At 45.5% G+C, this 22,770-nt stretch overlaps 1 protein-coding gene across 3 annotated transcripts in view; it reads right to left on the reverse strand.

Moving 5' to 3' along the window:
• Nucleotides 1–22,770, reverse strand: part of SMYD1 (SET and MYND domain containing 1) — a 42,736-nt gene continuing 19,966 nt past the window's right edge. For 2 of the 3 annotated variants that reach the window (XM_040496822.1, XM_040496825.1), the window contains exons 4-10: nt 18,120–18,250; nt 15,748–15,786; nt 12,636–12,825; nt 7,515–7,607; nt 5,225–5,388; nt 3,746–3,914; nt 1–2,450 (exon numbers count right to left, since the gene is read on the reverse strand). In XM_040496822.1, the coding sequence (XP_040352756.1) occupies nt 2,292–2,450; nt 3,746–3,914; nt 5,225–5,388; nt 7,515–7,607; nt 12,636–12,825; nt 15,748–15,786; nt 18,120–18,250 (945 nt within the window). In that variant the 3' untranslated portion in view covers nt 1–2,291. The remainder of the gene's footprint in view (nt 2,451–3,745; nt 3,915–5,224; nt 5,389–7,514; nt 7,608–12,635; nt 12,826–15,747; nt 15,787–18,119; nt 18,251–22,770) is intronic. The other variant, XM_040496823.1, reaches the window with a different exon arrangement.

A 22,770-nucleotide genomic window follows, 5' to 3' on the forward strand; every position in this document is an offset into this window, starting at 1 on the left:
GGTTGAGACTCTGCCAGGCAGAAAGGGACAACGGGCAGAAGCTTATCTGGAAGGAGGCAAAGAAAGTAGCAGGGTGAAACACTCCAGTATACATGTCATATAGTAATCTGGGGTGGAGAAAAAAGAGAGGCGAAAAGGTAGGAAGCAATGACCAGAAAGTTAAACATCAAAAATGGAGAAATTGAGGTGCCTGGATGGCTCAGTCAGTAGAGCATGTGACTCTTGAGCTCAGAGTTGTGAGTTCAAGCCCCACACTGCGTGTAGAGTTTACTTAAAAATAAAATAAAATAAAAATGGAGAAACTATGGTCAGGAGAGGGTGCTAATGGAAAAACTGGAAAGATATCTGTAATTGAGTAAATAAAGAATCTGTGAAGCAAGAGGATTAGATGATTTTTGTGAGGGGACATTGAAGACACCACATTTGAGGCAGAGGGGATGGAAAATAAGACCATGAATATGGGAGCATGACCGGCGGAATGGCAGACGACAGTGACAGAGAAGGGTAGTGGGTGGGGGGCAGGTTTTATAGGAGGCAGAAAAGTGATTATTTCAATGTGCAGTTGGGCCCCTGGAAGAATGCTGGTGCCATCTGTAGGTCTGTTGGTATGAAGGCTTGGAAGAATGGCCAATCTTCCTGTGAAAGCTTCTAGAGAAGGGGGTATCCTTGAAGAAGAGCCAAATGCCAGACATGAATACTGTGCAAAGACATAGCACATTCACAGAGCTTTTGGACAGTTTTTTGGCATATTTGCAGAGCCACTGGAAAGGTTAAGAGGGAGGCAGTGGGTGGTTTTGAGGATGAAAAAGTAGGAACAGAGGAACCAACACTTTAGGCAGAGATGACAAATATGGGGCCTGGTGGCATTGCTTCCAGATGGTTAGAGCTCTGGGGTCAAGGGTGGCCCCAGGTGGTATAGAAGATTGGTGACACTCCCCAAACGGATAGCTTTGCTCCAGGATTCCCCCAAAACATTGGTGAGAAGTTTAGGACCCCAGAAGGTAATGGGACAACTAGATTTGGCTGATCCCAAGACCCTAACTCTTGGGTGGAAACCACAGCAACCTCCCAGGAAATGATGACAAGTCAGTCACGTCCCCAAGGAGATCCTAACCTAGGCGTGCAGAGTCCGGATTAGACTTTCCCCCTGGTGAGACTTGCAGAGGCCTCAGGGGATGGGCAGTGAGAGAAATTAAGCAAGAGAAATCATAATTATTCCTTACTAGGAATAGAAATTTGCTCGGGGCCTATGATGACGCCTAAGCCCTACATGTAACCAAATAAAACCTCCCCAAACCAATTCTGCTGAACCCATGACCATCAGGTATGTGTGTTTCCAAGCTTCTCCTTCAGCTTCACCCTGCTAAGACTTCAATCCTGGTTGACCAGTGGCCAATAAAATCTCAGATATTGTTCAAGTAGCACCCACATCACAGGGAATCAAGGCTTGACAGTGAGGATGGGTGGGGGGAGACACTCCCTCTGTGTGTTTTAGAAATAGTTTCAGAATAATACTTGGAATCCAGACTTTAAACTGAGGCTTTGAGTGGTTTGGGCAAAGCCCCACCTATTTCTGCACATTCATCTCATTCTCATATTTACTAAGAGGTTTTGGTTCTCTGAGTAGAACTCAAATGGCCCAAACATCACCCCTTCTTTATAATCCCACACTAATCTGAGGAAACTAGACATCATCCATCCTAGTCGGACAAGACCTGAGTATTCCAGACCATGAGTAAGACCAGCAGTCCCTGAGATACCTGCACAGGTGGGTCCGCAGTCACCTGAGACTCCTGGCACCTGCCACCCTCTCAGCTCAAATATCATCTCCTCCATGACACTCCTCCCAATGAATGCATGTGCGCACTCACACGCACACACACATGCACACACACACACACACACACACACACACACCAGCCACATGCCCTCCACTGCACCCCCCCCCATATAGTTTACCATTGCATTTATTATTATACTGTGCTTTAATTGTTTACATTTTGGCTGCCCAGCTACATTTGAAGCCTCTTTATCCCTTGGGTCTACCACCCAATAAATATTTACAGGATAAATTGGGCGAGGCTAGGCTGGGCTGGGGTAGAGTTCAACTGAATCGAACTGAGTTTAAATGAACCAAAATGAACTTAGGAACACAGAGCAATATACACCCACAGCAACAAGCGTGAACATGACCCCGACTTCCTCATCAAGGGTCTTCCCAGAAACCTACCACCTCCAGAACGTCTCCCCAGGTCCCCAGCCACGGTGCCCCTCCCCCACCAGACCGGTCCTCATTGCTTCTTATGGAACAGAGCCGGGGCTGGCTCACTGCTGGGCTCTGCCATGACCTGCATGGGCTGGTTGTTCAGGGCGGCCTCACGCATCTTGTGGTACATGAACTCGTTCTGGCGGAACATGCGCAGCTCCATCTCCGTCTGCATCCGCATGGCCTGTGGGACATAAATACACGATAAACGGTGATGACAGGTCACCAGGACATATTGGCCTCTGACCTACCTTCGCCCTTTTGGAAAGGGCAGACAATGGGGTAAATGACTCCCAGACACTGAGATTCAGCTGTTCCCACTCAGAGGACACACAGATACACACACACACACACACACACACACACACACACACACACATCCTCTGGGGGCTTGAAGTCCTGGGAGTGGGCTCGGTTTGCTAGGGAGAGGGAGGCAGACCCCTAAGAAAGTACCTTGAGGGATTGTTCACAGCAGAGAATGCTTGTTCACAGGAACTGACAAGTGGGGATTGGGTTTGAACCCTGGATCCTGCACATAGGTCCCAACTAACACTGTGGGACCTTAGGCAAATGACACCTCCTTTCAGACCTCAGTTTCCTCACACATAAAGTGGGTGAGATTCCTTCATACGTCACAATGGAACAAGAAGATCACAGTATGTGATGCATAGAAAAGCCTCTATGCTCCCATATTTCCATGCAAGAAACATTTACCAAGGGCCAGGCATCACTGAGGCACTAAGGATACAGCAGTGAAGAAGGCAGAGCCTTTGGCAAACTTAATATACTATACGTAAAGTTAGTTTTCTCAGACATTTTATGACACTGAAGTCTGTCCTCTTTCCCTGTACCATACTGAATGAGGACCGTCCTTTGAACCCTGCCACCCTCAAATAAACCAGCTCTTCCAAACACAAAGAAAACCCCAGCTATTAAGACCAGGCCATTTGCTAGGCACTGTTCTGAGTGCTTTTTACACATTAACTCACTGAACCCTTATCACAACCCTATCCTTTCTCTCCATTTTACTGATGAGGAGACTGGGGCCCACACATTCCACGTTTGCACTCACACAGCTAGAAAGTGGTACAGCTGGAGTTCAGTCTCAGCAGCCTGATTCCAGGGCCTATGCTCCCCAGCTCTGCTCTATGCGGCACAAATTCTAATGTACCTGGCCGCACACATACTGCTGGTGAGGCTTTCCCAGTCCACGCTTGGAGCATCTCAGGGTTCAAACCTCAGCTTTGCCATCCACTCACTATGTGACCAGAGACAGGTTAATCCCCTTCCCGGGGCCTCAGTTTGCTCGGATGTAAAACAAGGGGGGTGGTGAACTAAAGCAGTTCTGAATTTCCTTCTGCTCCAGCAGGCAATCTATGGGACTCCCCAAATGCAGAGTCCAGAACTCTGGGGTCTGCAGCTCCCATCCTTAGAGAGCTCAGACCAGACAAGGACGCCCATCTCTGAGATGCTACTTGCCTCTAAGTCCTTGGTGATTGGGTGGGAGGGTCCATGTGTCACCAGGAGAATGGCATAGGCTTTGCAGATCATCCCGTGCCCCACCTCAATGTTCCCAGCATGCCAGTTGGTCAGCCCTGCCCGCATCACGGCCATGCCCAGCTGGGCATTGTTGGGGTGGTAGAGCTTCCTGTGGGGGCATAGCAAATAATTGTACAAATCATCCCAACCTTCCTGAGAGGTGCACGGTATTTGACAGCTCACCATGTACCCTCATTGATTCAGTCCATCTGCTCTCCCATCAGCACCATGAGGCATCTACAGCCCATTGGGCAGGGCCTGAGCCACAGAGAAGGTGGGCAGTGACCAAACACACCGAATGGTGAGGCTGTGAGAGCTGAGACTCTGACCTGGGTCACCAAGGCAAGTCCTCATGGGGAAATGGAGTCAGGATTGGACTCTGAACTAGAGGACAGGAGGCTGGGAGCTCTCAGGAGCACCCCAGCCTTCTCCCTGCAAAGTAGACGTTCAGGGGGATAAAAATAACTTGAATGTCCTTTCTGGGACAGAACTGTATTCTCACCTCCTTGGCACGGTCCTAACAGAGCTTCCTTTTAGCATATTGTACAGTCTTCCTGGCTTTTGTTTATGAGGAACATTCTCTCCAAAAAAAATGTACCTTCTTGTGCCAACATACTCATTTGGTCAAAGATACAAATTCACATGCCAATGTGGACATGGAAGGCAAGAGAAAGACATTGGCAGAGGGAAGGCAGGAACTGTGCATTTTCTAATTTATAAGCAAGGATGGCTAACACCTTTTCTTTTTCTTTAATAAAAGAAAGGTCACAGGGTTGCCTGTGCTGACTGCCAGGGGGAAATCCTTTTGAAGCACTTAAAAGCAAGCTGAACTTAGCCGTAAGAAAACCAAACGCAGAAGGGGCCACCCAAGTGGTAGATGTGCTAGAGGATTTGGGAAAGACCAGGGATGACCTATAGGTATCATCTCAGGTACTAACTCTGATCATTCGGTCAGGACCACTCAGAGCACCATGGTAAAAAGACTCAGTTGTAAAGATAAAAAGGACTGGGCTACCTGGGTGGCTCAGTCAGTTAAGCAGCCAACTCTTGATCTCGGTTCAGGTCATAATCTCACAGTTTGTAAGTTCGAGCCCCGCATCAAGCTCTGCTCTGACAGTGCAGAGCCTGCTTGGGATTCTCTCTCCCTCTCTCTCTCTCTCTCTCTCTCTCTCTCTCTCTGCCCCTCCCCAATTCATGCGAACACACATGCTTTCTCTCTCTCTCTCTCTCTCTCTCTCTCTTTCTCTCTCTCTCTCTCAAAATAAGATAAATAAACTTAAAGATAAAGAGGACCATGGTCGATTACTGATGCCTCCCATGGGTGCAGGAGGGAGAGACAGCAATATGGGTGCCATCTTTGCCATCCCTGGAATAGACACTTTTCCAGGAGACTTTCTGAGACCCAGCATTGTTACCTACATATAGCCATCCACCATCCTCCTGGCGTAGTGCGAGGCCTCCTCAAAGGCCTGGAGGTAGGAGAGGACCTCCGAAACAGTGCTCAGCATCCGCAGCGTGTAGAGGTTGGTGTCGGCAAACACCGGCTCCTGCTTCTGCAGGCACTCCCGGCACAATTTCACAACCTGGAGGAGACACAGGACCTGTCCGTGACCACGGCATTGCAGCATGCACTTAGCTCACACATGGGGGCACCACGATGACACTAGACATTCATTCTTTTAAGGCCGAGGAAATGGCTGACAGAGGTGCAGGAGCACCAGTCTGTGATCTGAATAGCAAAATGGCCCTATTTGGCTACGATGCAGGGATGGAAAGGGTGACAGTGGGAGATATGGCTGACATATGACAAAAATGAGTTTTCATAATCAGTAGGTAGCAGAGAGTTATGAAAGACAGAGAGAGAGAGAGAGAGATTGACTGATTGATTGATTGATTGACTCTTACAATAATGCAATGAGATAGGTACTACTAACATTCCCGTTTTACCAGAGGAGGAAACTGAAGCACAAAAAGGGTTAAGTGCTTTGCCGAAGTCACGCAGGTGGTAAAACATGGAGCAAGAATTCAAACTAAGCAGCCGGGCTTTATCTGAACCACCATTCCTGGGACTCTCCACCCTGGTTGGGCTCTGGAATTACCTGGAGACATTTTTAAAAACAGCAGTGTCTGGACCCTACCCCAGACCAATTGAAAGCAAATATCTGGGGGACGGACCCTGGCAACTGTAGGGTATATAAGCTCCTGGGTGGTCCTTATGCACAGAGAGTTTGGACAATCATTCCCCGATGGAAGCATACAAGATGAGCTGGCAGAAAGGGAGGCTCCCAGGAGGCTGGGAGACCCACCAGGGGGATGTCACCTTGGTTCTGGTAAGGAATAAGATGGGCCTGACCCCAGTGAGCTTGGAGTCAGGCTTTTCTGACTGATTCCTGTGTCCACATGGGCTTGGGTTGCATCCTACAAAGTCAGATGGCCTCTAGATTTTAGTTGTTCATTGTTCCCCCTTCACTTGCCGCTGTCATGGGAGAAATGTCACACAATTCCTTCCATCTCAAATGAGCAGAAACTAATTTTGCTCTGAGACTCTCCCAGAGTCCCATGGGTGGGGGGTGTGACCAACTGTGGACTGACCATCAATCCATCCTGAAGACAATCCTCTTAACCCCACGGGGCCAGTGTCCAGGTCTACACCTGGTCCTGTTAGGTTTGAATGGAAGGGGAGAAATGAGAAGTCAGAAGATTGGAACCAGCGGAGCCCTCCTGATTGCTTCAGCTCCTACGTCGTGCCTCTGACATAGGTTTTCCACATTGTACAGTAACACCCTGCTGGCGTGCCTGTCTCCCCACCCATGAGAACTCCTGGGAGAGTTCTCGCGTTGGTCACCCCACCAGTAAGGGCTCACAAATGTGCAATGAATGAGTAAATGAAGAGGATGAAAATAAAGGAGAAGCAGGTGGAAATGAAAACAAATTCATCTCTCACTGCCATGCCTTGCTGGCTTCCAAACCCAGCTACATGCCTGGGTTGTTGAAAGAGCCTGGGGGAAAGACACTGATTCACAGTCGCTGTGTTCTGTTGCAGATTTGACAAATCATATCTTAGGGGGCGAGACACGGGAATCTGCATTTCCAACAAGCTGCCCAGGTAAATCTGATGCAAGTACTCTGCAGGTCAGTGTGTGGCAGTGGGTCTCCATTTTGGGTGCACATTGGAATCACTTGAGAGTTTTAAAAATCCTGACATCTGGGTTTTACTCCCGAAGAGATTTGGGTGAAAATGTCCTGGGTCGGAGCCTGAGCATCAGGAGTTTTCCACGATTCTAGTGTACATCCAGTTGACAATTCCTGCTGCTTCGAGAGCCAGGGCTGAATGCTCAGTTGGTAGAGACTGGAAACTGTAGCCAGGACATGCATTCAATTAGGAAAAAGCAGGCGACCCACTGCCATTTCCATTTCTCCACCTCTGACGCCAACCTGAGATATCACAGACCCCCCAGGGACATTTGCCAGGCTGCCTGTGCTCTCCTCAGACCCAGTTTCAGTCGGTTGAGCAATCACTGAGAACATATCCCCAAGAGATGCTAAAGGCTTAAGGGCAAGAAGAGTCATGGTGCAAACCAAGGGCTATCCTCCAGAAAAACAACCTGCTGGGTAGCCTCCTCATCTCCACCCCTCCCCATGTCCCTCCCATACTACAGAATCTTTCTGCCCTCTTCCCCACCCCATCCCTATAAAAATGAATTCTTACCTCATGGTATAAACCCTCAGAGCGAGCCTTGTCAATTTTTTCCAGTGTATCCTTGGACAACTGTATCATTTCCTTTACCGCTTCCTGAGAGGGCTGGGAAAAAAGGAACATTGAGTTAGAGACCCCCTCACGAAGCAACCCATTGCATCTTTGAATAGCTGCCATCTTTGACATTCAATGTAGGACAAGATTAACGCTTTCCTCATTCTGAATGCTTCATTTCCATAAATGCTGCTCAAGATCCCTATAGCTTTTCCAGCTCCCTCATCATGCTTCTGACTCACATGCATTTTCGACTGACCAAGCCCCAGCACCTTGCTGCCAGACAATTGTTCCTCACCTGGTGCTCATGCCTGGGTTTTGGAACCCCAGTGCAGAATCTGACATTCTCATTCTATCACCCAAAATATCTTCCATTATTTGTCTTTACTTCAAGTCAACCACGTGTTCTACAGGTAATGCCCTCGCATTTTAGTCTTCACACAAGTCATGGATTTAAATACTGACTGGCACAGGACTGAGGACAGAAGCTTACGGCTTAACCAAAAAACCGTGCTCCAGTTTGCCATTGAGCTCATTATAGAAGGGACTTGTGGTTGTGGGCATTCAAACCCTTCCAAAGTATCTTTGCACCCAGTTCATATTTCTTTGTCTTGACCAAATTATATCATGAGAGAATCTGTCAGCTGTCTCTGTGAAATCTAGACTCATCAGGTTTACCGCATTTGCCTACATGGTCCAGTGATCTTATTTTTCAAAAACCAAGGTTTGATATTTCAGGCAAGGAGGCACCATAATTAAAAGCCCACGAGGGCATCATAATTTTGAATAAGAAGTGCCAAACTTCTCAGTGTCCAAAGAAAAAGTTTACTTGCTGGGCTCATCCATATCAGAAACTCTTTTCCGGAATACAAAAATAAGAATTTTTTTCTTTTCCTTTTTTTTTTTTTTTTTTTGCCTACACAAATCTGATAAAACTTTTTTCCAAAGTGAAAAAAAACTTTATTTATTCCGACCATAAAAATGATATATAGAAGTTGTAAAAAAAAAAAAAAAAAAAAAAAACTAAACTAAAACACGTGAAAAAAGGATGGAGAAAAAACAGAAATCCTTGGAATCCACCCAAAGATGAACATAGCATTTTGAGGAACACTTTCCAATGCATATATACAGGAATAATATTTAAAATATTTAACAACTGGTACAGGAAAGGCACTGACCATAAGCAGCCATACATTTATACGGCCTTAGCAGTATATCCCGGCTGAACCGCCTGTACATGTGCACATGCGTGTGTGTATATGCCAACAGCACCAAATATTTCTTCTAATTGGAATAGTATCAGATTTCCGTCTATAGTCTGTTTCTTTCACTCAGTAGGTTATGGATATTTTCCCATGTCAATATAAAAATACAGCACCACGCTTAATAATTACAGACTTTTCCACTATATAAAGCCAGAATAATTTATTCAACCAGTTTTCCAATTTTTTCACTGTAAGGAATTGGGTCCAATGGCTCCATTTCGATTTGCTGCTTACGTTGTTTTGTGAGATCATGACCTTCACCAAACCACCAAAAAGTAACAAGAGGATGGGCATCTGTTCCCATAAAAATACAGTCCCTTAACAGATGGAGATCAGGATCTTCCCTTGGTCTCCCAGCTGTCCTGAGCCAGTTCTATACTGAGTATCCACCTTGCAGTATGAGAGGCCCTGGCCAGGACAGCTTGCTTCAGGGTCAGGATCTTCTAAGGAATGGCCTTTGTATTTATTCTTCTACGCACTGCACTTCGGCTTCCGCAGAGTTCTTAACTAACTAAAGTGTTAGTTAACTAACACTACGGTTATGACTACCCTCATTTCCTTCTGCATCTGGCCTCCCTGGAATCCTTCTGCATCTCTGGGGTCTTGCGTGGCCTGACGCTAACAAGTGTTGCATCCACCAGTGCTGTGATTTCTGCTCACAGGCCTCACTCCTGACCCAACCTTTGTCTTGATCTTTTTTTTTTTTTTTTTAATTTTTTTTTCCACGTTTTTATTTTATTTTTGGGACAGAGAGAGACAGAGCATGAACGGGGGAGGGGCAGAGAGAGAGGGAGACACAGAATTGGAAACAGGCTCCAGGCTCTGAGCCATCAGCCCAGAGCCCGACGCGGGGCTGGAACTCACGGACCGCGAGATCGTGACCCGGCTGAAGTCGGACGCTTAACCGACTGCGCCACCCGGGCGCCCCTGTCTTGATCTTTGATGTGGCTCAGATTTCTGGCTTCTGGCTACCCTCTAGCCCCAGAGTACTTCTTCGCCTTCTGTTAACTCGGATCGTGTCTTGGTTCCAGACAGGTCATTTAAGTGCATATCTGCTTTCCTAAACTCATTTGAATCAAGCACATAAGTAAGAGGGGGTCTATGTCTCATCTGGTTGGGCAGAGTTCTGTAACTGGTAGTCCAGAGGTGTACCACCAATCTGTCAAACCTAGATTTTTCCTTTCATCCATTGCTTGTTGCTCAAATAATGGCTCATTGAAGCACTTCTAGTTTATGAGCACTAATCTGTAATCTATAGTAAGTTCCATCATCTTTAAAACTCAAAACTCATAGTGAATCTTCTGGAGAAATCAGGGTAGAGCTGGAGAATACCAAGTGGTCAGGTATTAATAAAAGTCTTGTTCAATTTGATGTTGTAAGGAAGAGTGTTACTTCAAGCTTTGGAAGTGAATCAAATTTGCTCAAGGAGGCAGCTGCCAAGATTCTCAAAACAACCTGGCTAGTAGGTTGTTAATTGCATGTGCAACATGTGATAAAGCTATTCTGAGAAAGGAAATAGGGCTGTTCCATTTGGCTCCACTTTTCAGAGTAAAGGCAGGAAAGCAGGATCTGCAGATAGGATTTTAGGAACCCTGCAGAGAGAGACTCTCCTCCCCAGAAATACAAAAGAAATAGAAAACCAGGAGGACAAGAGTAAGGAGCTGGAGCAGAGGGAAACGTCAGTGGAAGAGGAGCCAGAGGAAGAGGAGGAGGAAGACTAGGAGGAAGGGGAGAAGTCAGAAGATGGGGAGGAATCATCAGAAGGGAAGGACCAACTGGAGTGGGAGGAGCCAGAAGTAGAAGAGAAGAGGGAGAGAGGGATACTGGTTCCCCAACGTTGAAAAACTGGCATATTCCTATCGTGAAAACCAAGGGTGAGAACTGAGGAGACAGAAAAAGAAAAACCTAAGCAATCCAAACAAGGAGGGCCCAAAGTATAGTTGAGGGGGATGTTAAACATTTTGGTGTTATTTTTGCATTTTGTAAATATTTGGTTTTGACTTTTATCCAGGTTAACATACACACATATATTAACGAGTTAACACATACATATATTAAGGAGTCAGGAGGGATTCTGATGTGAATCAAAAGTTTGAGGAGGAGTCACAAAGCCTGGATTACTGGATAGGGCTTATCAGGCTGAGACAACACATTATAAACGCATTTAAAGAAAAGCACCTTTGACAACCACATAGATAGGATAAGCTTGAAAAAACTGCTAACAGTGCAACTCCCTTTTTACAGATGAGGACACTGGCTCAAAAGGAAGATGCTTGCCCACACTCAGAAATATTCAGTGTCATAGCCCGAACTCTTAACACTGGCCTCCTGGCTCATTTTCCAGTATTCTTTCTACTACATTATAATGGCCTTGAATTTGCCTTAGGATGCACTGCTTTTTAAAAAATTATACTCAATATTTGGGGCACTTGGGTGGCTCAGTTGCTTAAGCGTCCGACTCTTGATTTTGGCTCAGGTCATGATCTCATGACTTGTGAGATCGAGCCCTACACTCGCTGACAGTGCAGAGCCTGCTTGGGATTCTCTCTCTCCCTTTCTCTCTGCCTCTCCCCTGCTCTCTCTCTCTCTCTCTCTCAAAATAAATAAGCATTTAAAAAAATAAAAATAGGTTAAACTCAATTTTTTTCTGATGAATTTTTTTGGTTGACTAATTTTGGTTTGGGTTACTTTTATTTTGTTTATTTTCATAGAGAAACCAAATTTTACATAAAAACAATAGAAAGCTTTTGCTTTGAATCCAGGTAGGTTCAAGCAGAAATCATCAATCTTTTATATCAAGAGAAACGCCAACTCTGCAATTCCACACTGGAAGACGTGGGCATATCGTCACCAGCTGGTAGCAGCATATCTCAAGTAAAGAGAGGAGAACCAAGAGCCACATATTTCGTGGTTGTATTCCTAGCCAGGAGCCTTCATTCCTAGGTCTCTTTATCTGAGGTCTTGACCTCTGGAGGCCTCCTTCCAGAGGAGGAGGAGGAGGGAACCTTGAAGATTCTCTCCCCCACTCCAACTTGGTACCCAGTACTTTTCTACCCTTAGCCCTTCCCCCACAGCTTCTTCCACCCTCTCCCCATCTCAGGTCCATAAAACTGCTGAACCCCTTTGGCTGAGCCCCTCAGCAGGGAGAAGACCCCCACCTGACCCTCCACCTGTGCACTTTTCCATGGGGGAAAATGGAACAAGAGGAGTCCAGTTTTAGCCTTTTGTTTATACCATTGCTGGGCTCTCTCCCAGCTCAGCCAAGCTCCTGAAATCCCCCTCAGGAATCCTTTAGCTGCTTGGTGGTCTCACCAGCAACCAGGCAGCAAGCAATTCAGGATTTAAGCACATTACCCAATCTCTACATTGCCCATTTCCATGGGACTAGGAATACCTTTGTGATAACCAGGCAAATGATCTCTTTGCCCATCTGGTCTCAATATATGAAACTCTCAGCATTACTTAACCAGCAAAAGGGCACAGAGAAGAACTAAAATTTACTCAGTGTCCACTCTGTATGCCACTCCCTTTACATTTATCACTTTGTTCAGTCCCCACAGTAACCCCTTCTGGTGGGTGCCATCATTCCTATTTTACAGATGAGAACACTGAGCAACTTCACCAACGCAAACACCTGGCAAGCGGTGGCCCCAGGACGCTAGCTGGGACCTTTCCTCTATGTCCTGTCCACCACCCCACAGCACCTTTCTAATAGTCACAGGCTGGTTCTCTGCACGGATGAGCTGTGAAATCCACCCTTGCTGGCTCCCAGAGAAGATGGTCGCAGACACCCCAGGAGCAGGACTACAAGTACCTTCGGGTCATCTTTCACCCCCAGAAAGAGGTCATCCTTCAGCTTTTTTTGGCAGTGCTCACACGTGCAGTCAAAATAGTACTGCTTCTTCAGCTGCCTCTTGCGCTCCTCACTGACGTTAAGGAAGTCGATATAGGATACGGTCAGCTCCTCTCCTTCTGAGATCTTGCCCAGGGCCCGGAGCTCAATTCTGGACAAGGTAGAGGAAAGAGTAAATCAAATACAGGGCTCTCAGAGTGGGGTCTCTGCTCTCCAAGGTCTCAGGGAGTTGAGTCTTAAAGATAACTCCCACTAGCACTCCAAGAAAACTCCCAATCCCACCCCCACCCCCAAAGGACCCAAAGGACAATTTTCTGGATAATTCTGCTCTACACATTATAACAATCAAATCTGCTCCATTCAGTTAATTGCTCTGAAATCCAATTAAATGGATTCCCAGGAGAGGGCTGGGCACAGTCACAAAGCCATATGTAGCTTCCTCGCCTGCAATTATCCCTGTACATTTAGCTACTGGATGCCTGCAACAAAGGAAGGGAGAAATAATAAGGTAAACATTCCAAATAGGAGAAGACTCAACAGTTGCCTCTGCTTAGTTTAGAGACTACTCTTTTGAAAGTACGTACATTCAGTTACCCACAATTGTGGCCTGTTCTGGGTTCAACATTAAGCCCTCCCTCACCTACCCCTCAGTCCACTGGTTCTGGTCTACGTTATGGAAAGAGACAGGCCTGGAGATCACTGATGACAAATAAACAAAGGCTGGCTCTGTTAGCCTGCTGCATTGTTCATTTTGTATTTACCGGGGGGGGGGCCCCCACGCGGGTTTTGGTTGAAGGTAGGTAGCAACAGCAGATGGCATTTCAATCCCCTTCCAGCCTAGACCTGACCCTCTCATTACCTACAGCACTACCACCTTACCAGGTAACAGATACAGAAGGTGCTGAGGACAAAAGCCCACTCACTGCAGAGCTGACATCCAGCTAAGCCAAACAAGCAGAGCAGCTCGTGGGCCTCTCAATCATGCACCCTCCACCACAAGGCCAGGAGCTACAGAGAACAACCGGGGAGCCCCGCAAGCTGGCTGCCTAGCTGTGCTCTTGTGTCCCCCCAGGATCTTCTCACTGCCCAGTGGGAAGCCATCACCCAGAGAGTGGGTGGCAGGACGCAGAGGGCTGGGGAGAACATCTGCAGACAGGTCTGTGTTTATTTCCGCTACCTCCCAGAGAGGCTGAGTCAGACACCATGTGACCGGCAGCCCCTTCCACACACTCTGAGGTGGCAACCAGGTGAGTAACCACTGACTGGAAGTGACAGGCATGTCCAAGTATCTTAGGTGACCACTTAAGGTAAAAAAGCCTTCTCCCAAATCGGGGTACCCTGACATGCCAAATAAACGTGATAATATATACAAACAATTCAGAGGGAGCCTGGCAAAGTCTCAGTGCCTGTTCATGTGCCCATGGGACCCCTTTCTTTTCTCCCCCACCCCAATTTTTGGCAGCAGCTGTCCTGCCATGGTGAAAGGCAAGACGGAGAGGTGAGTTGTATGATTCTCCTCACAGCCCAGCTTAGAATCCTAATAGTCTCAGCTGCAGGGGATCAACGTCCCCATTTCACAAGGGAGGGCACCGCCACCCAGAGAGGGGAAGGAACTCCCCCCATGAGGTCCCACAGCACTTTGGCAACAGTCAAGACGAAAAATCGAGTGCCATTCACACTTCACCTCAATATAATCCTCTCCCTAGAGTGTCCTCAGTCTGCCTCCCAGGTCTGCCATGCACAGGGAAAGAAATGCACCAAAGCCTTTGACTTCAGAGCTCTGCCAATGTTCTAAATCGTTCCATGCGAACAACTCCTGGGCCAGTGTTGAGTGTGGATCTCTGGCATCTGGTCCTGGTAAGGTAAGTAATTCTGCCCCCACCAACCCCACACGGCTCCATTGTGACATATTCCCATTCAACAGTGATTCAATGCCAACTGAGTGAGGATTCCCAATAGCCTTTCTTCCTATCACAGCTCAGTCAGTTCTCGCAAGGTCTCAGAGTATCTCAAATTATCTCAATTATGTAGAGAATTTTCAAAACCAAATGAACTTAGTGTCCCTCAAATATGAAAATATGCATGCCCCATGTCACCTTACTTGGGATTCGGGGTCAGGGGATGAATAGCAACCATCAGTCCGTTCTCCCTTTTCCATCTTTAATGCCTGCAATTCTGGAGTTCAGCTAACTGAGGCACACACAGGCAACTTATTTAACGTATTTATTTCTTGGAGAGACTAGAAATGCAGTGCAGAGCCCCAGAGACTTAAAATTAGGAAGGTCCCTAGAGATGTGCTCATCTTGACCTTTGCTCTACAGATGTGGGACCAAACGCCCAAGGGATGATGGGAATCATCCAAAGTCACATGTAATGCAGACCAACACATACTCCAATGCAGCAACCACTCCTACCCCTGCCTTCCCAGAGCCCAAACTCCCATGCAGAGTTTTGTTCTTAATCTAAAGAGCATTTCAAGTACTTTCAAACCCAGCCTGAGAAATAGATCCACCTGGGGCCATTTATTTGTCACTAAGAAAAGTCAAAGCAAAATCTTACCTAAACCACTAATTCATAGTTGGCCAGAAACATTGAACAAACAGCGTAAATAAATATTTATCAAAAAGATTGCAGCTACGGGTACTATATTCAGAAGACAGTCTGGGTGAGAAATTGGGGGTTATACATAAACACAGTCCCTTTAGTACGTCAGTAATATCAGTATCCTCATTTTACATAAGCAGGACTTCGACGGACAGCGTGGGTTTTGCTAAGGTGATGTGGACTAGAAGGGACTGGCATGCTTTGGGATTGGGGTAGTGAGAGAAGCAAGGAGTGAAAGACAGGAAAGAAAAGAAGCAAAGGCACGGTGGGGAGTGGGTGGGTGAGGAACAAAACGATTAATATATATGCATTTAAAATATAGCATTCAGCAAAGATCAGACTCTGGGCTGTGGAAGGATATTACAGCCAGAGAGCAGCTTCGGAGTCTCGGGAGGGGGCGGCCCCAGCAAACCAGGCAAGTGAGGGAGATGGGTCAGAGGGGCAGGGATGCTTGCAAGGACTGACCCACCTCATCTGGGTGTGAAACATGGATTTCACTGCCTCATGACTGAAAGACAAAACAGACACCCGAATGGAAGTCATTACCATCGGCTGGTCCAGTACAGCTAGCAAGGGAGCACAGCATTCCAGCTTATGCAATGAAAGCTTTGGCCATCACCACCACCTTTATCCCAGCCCCTTCCAGTGGGGGCTCACTTGACAAGAAGCAGACTGCTATAGTGGAAAGTGCACTGGATTTAGAATGAGAAGTTCTGGGTTCAAAGGTCCTCAGCTCTGGACAAGTTATTTCCCTTTCCTGGGCTCACCGTCCTCAACTGCAACCTGGTAATGGGACTACCATGAGACAGTGCATTTAATAATAGGTGCTAAACCCTGTATGGGTGCTGTTATCTCACTCACAAGCATCGTGGCCTCTTTGATGTCTATCTTGGGGACTGTGTGAACTGCAAATGGAGGTTGGTTCGGTCACATAGGTAGTATGTAAAATTCCATTGGGTTAGAATTGGGTTCTTTCCACTATGGCAGGCAGCTAGACTATGACTGCAAAATCACCTTCTTTTGCACAACAGCCAAGAAACCAGGTAAATATGGCTGCTCAAAATTAGTGGATGCAAAGAAGCCAGAGCAGACATCAGATTTGGTCTGAAGAAAGGGTTCCTGGGCTCCTACAGCTGTTACATGTAGTGACAAGGGGAGCCCTGGGTCAACACTGCTTAGGGGAGTGGTGTCCCAAAAGACCAGCCCCATATATGGCTGAATTTGATCCTCAGCCAAGCAGGCTAACCTGGGACAACAGCCCCTCTGAGGAGTATTCTATGAGGTCCACGTCAATGACCCCAAAAGGCTTAGCAAGGGAAATGCAAATTCCGGGGAAAAATGATCTGGGTCCCAAATAAACTTCTCTGTCTTGAGTAACTTTCTCACTTGCTTAGAGCCTGGTGTCATGCAGGCCTTTGTTTCCAGAAATAGGAAGGAAAAGGGAAAGCAGAGTCCTTGCTATATTGGGGTTTAGGCTTGATTCTTGACTGAGAACCAGAAACCATTGTCTCTGGTTTCCAGGAAGTTTGGGGGCAAAGCAGCTCATTGTTGATGGCTCAGAGTTGACTTACACCTGTCATAAAATCTTGTCTCATCTCTAAGAGCAAAATAAGTAATATTGCTTAGGCTTCGTCCTCCAAATTCCCCCAGCCCTGAGTCATGGACAGCCAGGCTCTCATTCTGTTTGCTGACTTCTCCATTTATGCCCATCCCAAGATCCATTCTTTGTCCTTCTGTCCCCTGATCTGTGCCTTGGGAGTTGGGGGTGAGGGGGGATGACCTCTGGGAGCCTCATCACCAGAGTCCTTTGCTCTCTGGCTTCTGGTTGGAGTTTGGCCAGTGGGAGGGGATCAGAAGATGGGAGGAGAGGGAGGCTGGGGTATTTAATTCTCCTGGCTCCCTCTCTGCCTGGCCATGGTTCCAGCAGTGCCAGTTTTCTCTACCAGTACAGCCAAGCCACTGGGTGGGGAGTGGAGAAACGGAACTCTCCCATGCTACAGCTCTCACCAGATGCAGGAACAGTATTTCCTCCACCTGCCCCTCCAGGTCTGGAGGTGGTAAGGATTTCATACTATTGCTAGACCCTGCACACCTCACCATTCCTTGTTAGTTTCTTAAACTTTACCCCTACTTCTGTAAATTTTCCTGTTATTAAATAATCTTTGGGTAAACACTGAATGTACCTTCTGATTTCTGCTGGGACCTTGACTAATATATGCTTCTGCCAAGCACCTTCTCAGTTGATGTTGTTCTGCAATGACTGCCTGATAGATAATCCCAGGCTTTGAGCTTTAAAACAGTAAAGGTTTGGAGCGCCCGGATGGCTCAGTCAGCTAAGTATCTGACTCTATATTTCAGCTCAGGTCATGATTTCATGGTTCGTGGGACAGAGCCCCACATCCATGCTGACAGCATGGAGTCTACTTGGGATTCTCTCTCTCTCTCTCTCTCTCCCTCTCAAAATAAATAAATTACCTAACACACCTAGGCAGCTTCAAGAAACATGCAAAGACTCAGTTATTACCCATGTGGAATCCTTTGCTTTCTCATTACCTTTCTCTTATCCACAATTATTCTAGAATGAAATGTTTTTTATTTTTAAAAAAAAATTTTTTTTGTTATCTTTATACCCAATGTGGGGCTTGAACTAATGACCCCAAGATCAAGAGTCGCTTGCTCATCCAATTGAGCCAGCCAAGTGCCCCTAGAACAAAATTTCTATTTGCTGCCCAGTCAAAATCCATGCTAGTTCAGGTTCCACAGTTTGGTTTAGGTCAAGTAGAGAAAACACAATAGGGTCCACATCCCCATGATACCATCCCCAGTTAAAGACATACTCACTTGCCATTGTTAAATATAACGGTGCAGTTGGGCCAACAGTCATGGTTCACCAAGCCCAGGTTGGGGAAGATGCCCACACCCACTGCCTGCAGGCCTCTCTGGTCACTGAGTGTGAAGCCATTGCAGCTAATCTACTCAGAGGAAAAGATAAAAGAGTCAATTAACAGACATAGACCAAGGACAGAACACCATCTTGTCTGTTCAAAGTTCAAGAAAATAGAAGACTCAGTCTAATCCTGGAGATGCTTAGAGAGTCTGCAACAAAACAATTAATCTCTCGTTCTCTAGGTGACTTCAAAGGACCCTCAAGGTGAGCACCCTGGAAGAGTACTGTACTTGCCAAAAAACAAAGCCACCTTGGAAGCTTTTGGTAGCTGCATTCTAAAAAGGCCAAAGACGGAAACGTTGGTTCTGAGAAGTCTCCCTCTTTTCCTGTTTCTGGGTCTCACATGAGTTTTCCCCAGTATCTATTTTGGTTTTTCTCCATGACCTGCTCTGCCTTACTCTGTGTATGTGTGTGCATGCACATGCGCATGTGTGTGTGTGTGTGTGTGTGTGTGTGTGTGTGTGTGTAGATACAGAGGGCTGTGTGCCTCCCCTGCTTCCTTTGCCTACCCACCCTCAACTCCTATAGCTGCTCATAAAATTGACATCTCTTTTTGATTGTTTTGGGTCTGGTGGATGTATATTTTTTACTCCTGTTCACAATTTTAAAATCTGTTGAGTGCAACACTTAACATATATCTTTGAATGCAAGACAAATCAAGTTGGTTACTAGTTATGTGGCACTCTATTGATTTCCTTTCCCCCAAAATCACTTATTCTTTATAGAAACAGATTCCAAATACCTTTTCCAAAAAAATGCATAAGAATAAATACAACCTAGAATATATTAACCACTGCACACAAACGTCTGCTATCTGCATAAATACGTATGTAAACATGTGCTACACTGTGCTCATGCATATGCATGCATGCACTCACGTGGCTATGTGTCATAGATATTGCAGGAATGTCCCTTTCTCCATTCAATCTCGTCAGTCATTCAGCAAATACATGAAGTCAAGCCTGTCAGTACCACTAACAAGCTGTTACCTCGGGCAAATTTCCTTCTTCCCTGAGCCTCAGTTTTCCCATCTGTAGGTTGGACTAGATGATCTCTAAGAGTTCTTTCAGCTCTGCACTTTGGTGATTATGTGGTCCTGTGAATCTAGTCCCTGGACCACTTTAGTGATACCCAGGATCGGTCTGTGACACCCATTCACCCCAAGGCTATAGAGCATAACTGCTAAGAGTAAAAAATCTAGAATCACCTGCCAGACTGCTTCTAGTCCTTTCTTGGATACCAGCCCATTATCACTATGTGGGCTTTGGAGATAACATAGCCTCTCCAAGCCTAGGCTTCCTATTCTATAAAATTGGAGTGCTAAAAGCAATGATTTCAGCTTGTATTTAAAGATTGCATAAAATAAATATATGGAAAGCTATGATGGTTAATTTTATGGTTAATCTGGGCTGTAGTACCCAGATATTTAGTTAAACAGTATTCTGTATATAACATTTAAATTGGTAGACTAGGGGTGCCTGGGTGGCTCAGTCAGTTAAGTGTCCAACTTCGTCTTCGTCTCAGGTCATGATCTCACAGCTCGTGAGTTCGAGCCCCACATCAGACTCTGTGTTGACAGTTCAGAGCCTGGAGCCTGCTTTGGATTCTGTGTCTCATCTCTCTCTGCCCCTCCCCTGCTAGCTCTCTCTCTCTTTCTCTCTCTCTCAAAAATAAATAAACATTAAAAAGTTAAAATCAATCAATCAATCAATCAATCAATCAGTAGACTCTGAGTGAAGCAAACTAGCCTGCATAATAATGTATAGGTGGGCCTCATGCCATCAGCTGAAGCCCGTATTTTTTTTTACATTTTTAAAAAATATAATTTATGGTCAAGTTAGCTAACATACATTGTATACAGTGTGCTCTTGGTTTCGGGGGTAGATTCCCATGATTCATCGTTTACATACAACACCCAGTGCTCATCCCAACAAGTGCCCTCCTCAGTGCCCATCACCCATTTTACCCTCTCCCCAACTGCCCCATCAATCCTCAGTTTGTTTCTGTATTTAAGAGTCTCTCATGGGTTTACCTCCCTCTCTGTTTAAAACTATTTTTCCCCTTCACTTCCCCCATAGTCTGCTATTAAGTTTCTCAAGTTCCACATATGAGTAAAAACATACGATATCTGTCTTTCTCTGACTTATTTCACTTAGCATAATACCCTCCAGTTCCATCCACATTGCTGCAAATGGCCAGATTTCATTCTTTCTCATTGCCAAGTAGTATTCCATTGTATATATAAACCACAGCTTTTTAAAAAATATTTTTTAATGTTTATTTATTTTTGAGACAATGTGAGAGACAGAGTGCAAGCAGCAGAGGGGCAGGCAGAGGGAGACACAGAATCTGAAGCAGGCTCCAGGCTCTGAGCTGTCAGCCCAGAGCCCAACATGGGGCTCGAACTCACGAACCATGAGATCATGACCTGAGCCAAAGTTGGACGCTTAACCGACTGAACCACCCAGGTGCCCCAAAACCACATCTTCTTTATCCATTCATAAGTTGATGGACATTTGGGCTCTTTCCATGATTTGGCTATTGTTGAAAGTGCTGCTATAAACATTGGGGTGCATGTGCCCCTATTAAACAGCACTCCTGTATCCTTTGGATAAATTCCTAGTAGTGCTGTTGCTGGGTCATAGGGTAGATCTATTTTTAATTTTTTGAGGTACCTCTACACTGTTTTCCAGAGCGGCTGCACCAGTTTGCATTCCCACCAACAGTGCAAGAGGGTTCCCGTTTCTCCACAATCTCACCAGCACCTGTTGTTTCTTGAGTTGTTAATTTTAGCCACTCTGACTGGTGTGAAGTATTTCCCTGATGATGAGTGATGTTGAGCATATTTTCATGTGTCTGTTGGCCATCTGGATGTCTTCTTTGGAAAAGCGTCTATTCATGTCTTCTGCCCATTTCTTCACTGGATTATTTGTTTTTCGTGTGTTGAGTTTAGTAAGCTCTTTATAGAATTTGGATACTAACCCTTTATCCAATATGTCATATGCAAATATCTTCTCCCATTCTGTCGGTTCCCTTTTAGTTTTGTTGATTGGTTCCTTCACTGTGCAGAAGTTTTTGTCTTGATGAGTTCCCAATCATTCATTTTTGCTTTTATTCCCCTTGCCTTTGGAGATGTGTCGAGGAAGAAGTTGCTGTGGCTGAGGTCAAAGAAGTTGTTGTTTGTTTTCTCCTCTAGGAGGAGATGGTTTCCTGTCTCACCTTTAGGTCTTTCATCCATTTTGAGTTTATTTTTGTGAATGGTGTAAGAAAGTGGTCCAGTTTCATTCTTCTGCATGTTGCTGTCCAGTTCTCTCAGCGCCATTAGCTAAAGAGACGTTTTTCCATTGGATATTCTTTCCTGCTTTGTCAAAGATTAGTTGGCCATATATTTGGGTCCAGTTCTGGGTTCTCTATTCTATCCCATTGGTCTGTATTATCTGTTTTTATGCCAATACCATACTGTCTTGATGATTACAGCTTTCTAATAGAGGCTAAAGTCCAGGATTGTGATGCCCCATGCTTTGAGTTTGGTTTTTTTTTTTTAACATTACTTTGGCTATTCAGGGCCTTTTGTGGTTCCATACAAATTTTAGGATTGTTTGTTCTAGCTTTGAGAAGAATGCCAGTGCAATTTTGATTGGGATTGCATTGAATGTGTAGACTGCTTTGGGTAGTATTGACATTTTAACAATATTTATTCTTCCAATCCATGAGCACGGAATGTTTTTCCATTTCTTAGTATCTTCTTCAATTTCCTTCATAAGTTTTCTATAGTTTTCAGCAGACAGATCTTTTACATCTTTGGTTAGGTTTACTCCTAGGTATTTTATGGTTCTCAGTGCAATTGTAAATGGGATCGATTTCTTGATTTCTCTTTCTGTTGCTTCATTATTGATGTATAGAAATGTAACCGATTTCTGTACATTGATTTTGTATCCTGCAACTTTGCTGAATTCATGCATCAATTCTAGCAGTTTTTGGTGGAGTCTTTCAGGTTTTCCATGTAGAATATCATGTCATCTGCAAAAAGTGAAAGTTTGACTTCTTCTTTGCCAATCTGGATGCCTTTTATTTCACTTTGTTGTCTGATTGTTGAGGCTAGGACTTCCAACACTATGTTAAACAACAGTGGTGAGAGTGGACATCCCTGTCTGATCTCAGGGGCAAAGCTCTCAGTTTTTCCCCATTGAGGATGATTTTAGTTGCGGGCTTTTCATATATGGCTTTTATGAGGTTAAGGTATGTTACTCCTATCCCAATTTCTTTGAGGGTTTTTATTAAGAAAGGATGCTGTATTTTGTCAAATACTTTTTCTGCACCTATTGACAAGATGATATGGTTCTTTTCCTTTTTGAAGTCTATAACTGAACAAAGACTGACCTCCCCCAAACAAGAAAGGATTCTGCTAGCAGACTGCCTGTGGACTTGAACTGCAACTCTTCTCAGGCCCCCTGCCTGCCAGCTTACCAGCAAGTTTTGTATTTACTAAGTCTCCACTATCACAAGAGCCAATTTATTAAAATAAATCTCTTCTTCCTCCCTCCC

This window comes from Herpailurus yagouaroundi, unplaced genomic scaffold, assembly GCF_014898765.1.
Source record: "Herpailurus yagouaroundi ecotype Mexico unplaced genomic scaffold, PumYag 188, whole genome shotgun sequence".
Classification (NCBI taxonomy): Eukaryota; Metazoa; Chordata; class Mammalia; order Carnivora; family Felidae; genus Herpailurus; species Herpailurus yagouaroundi.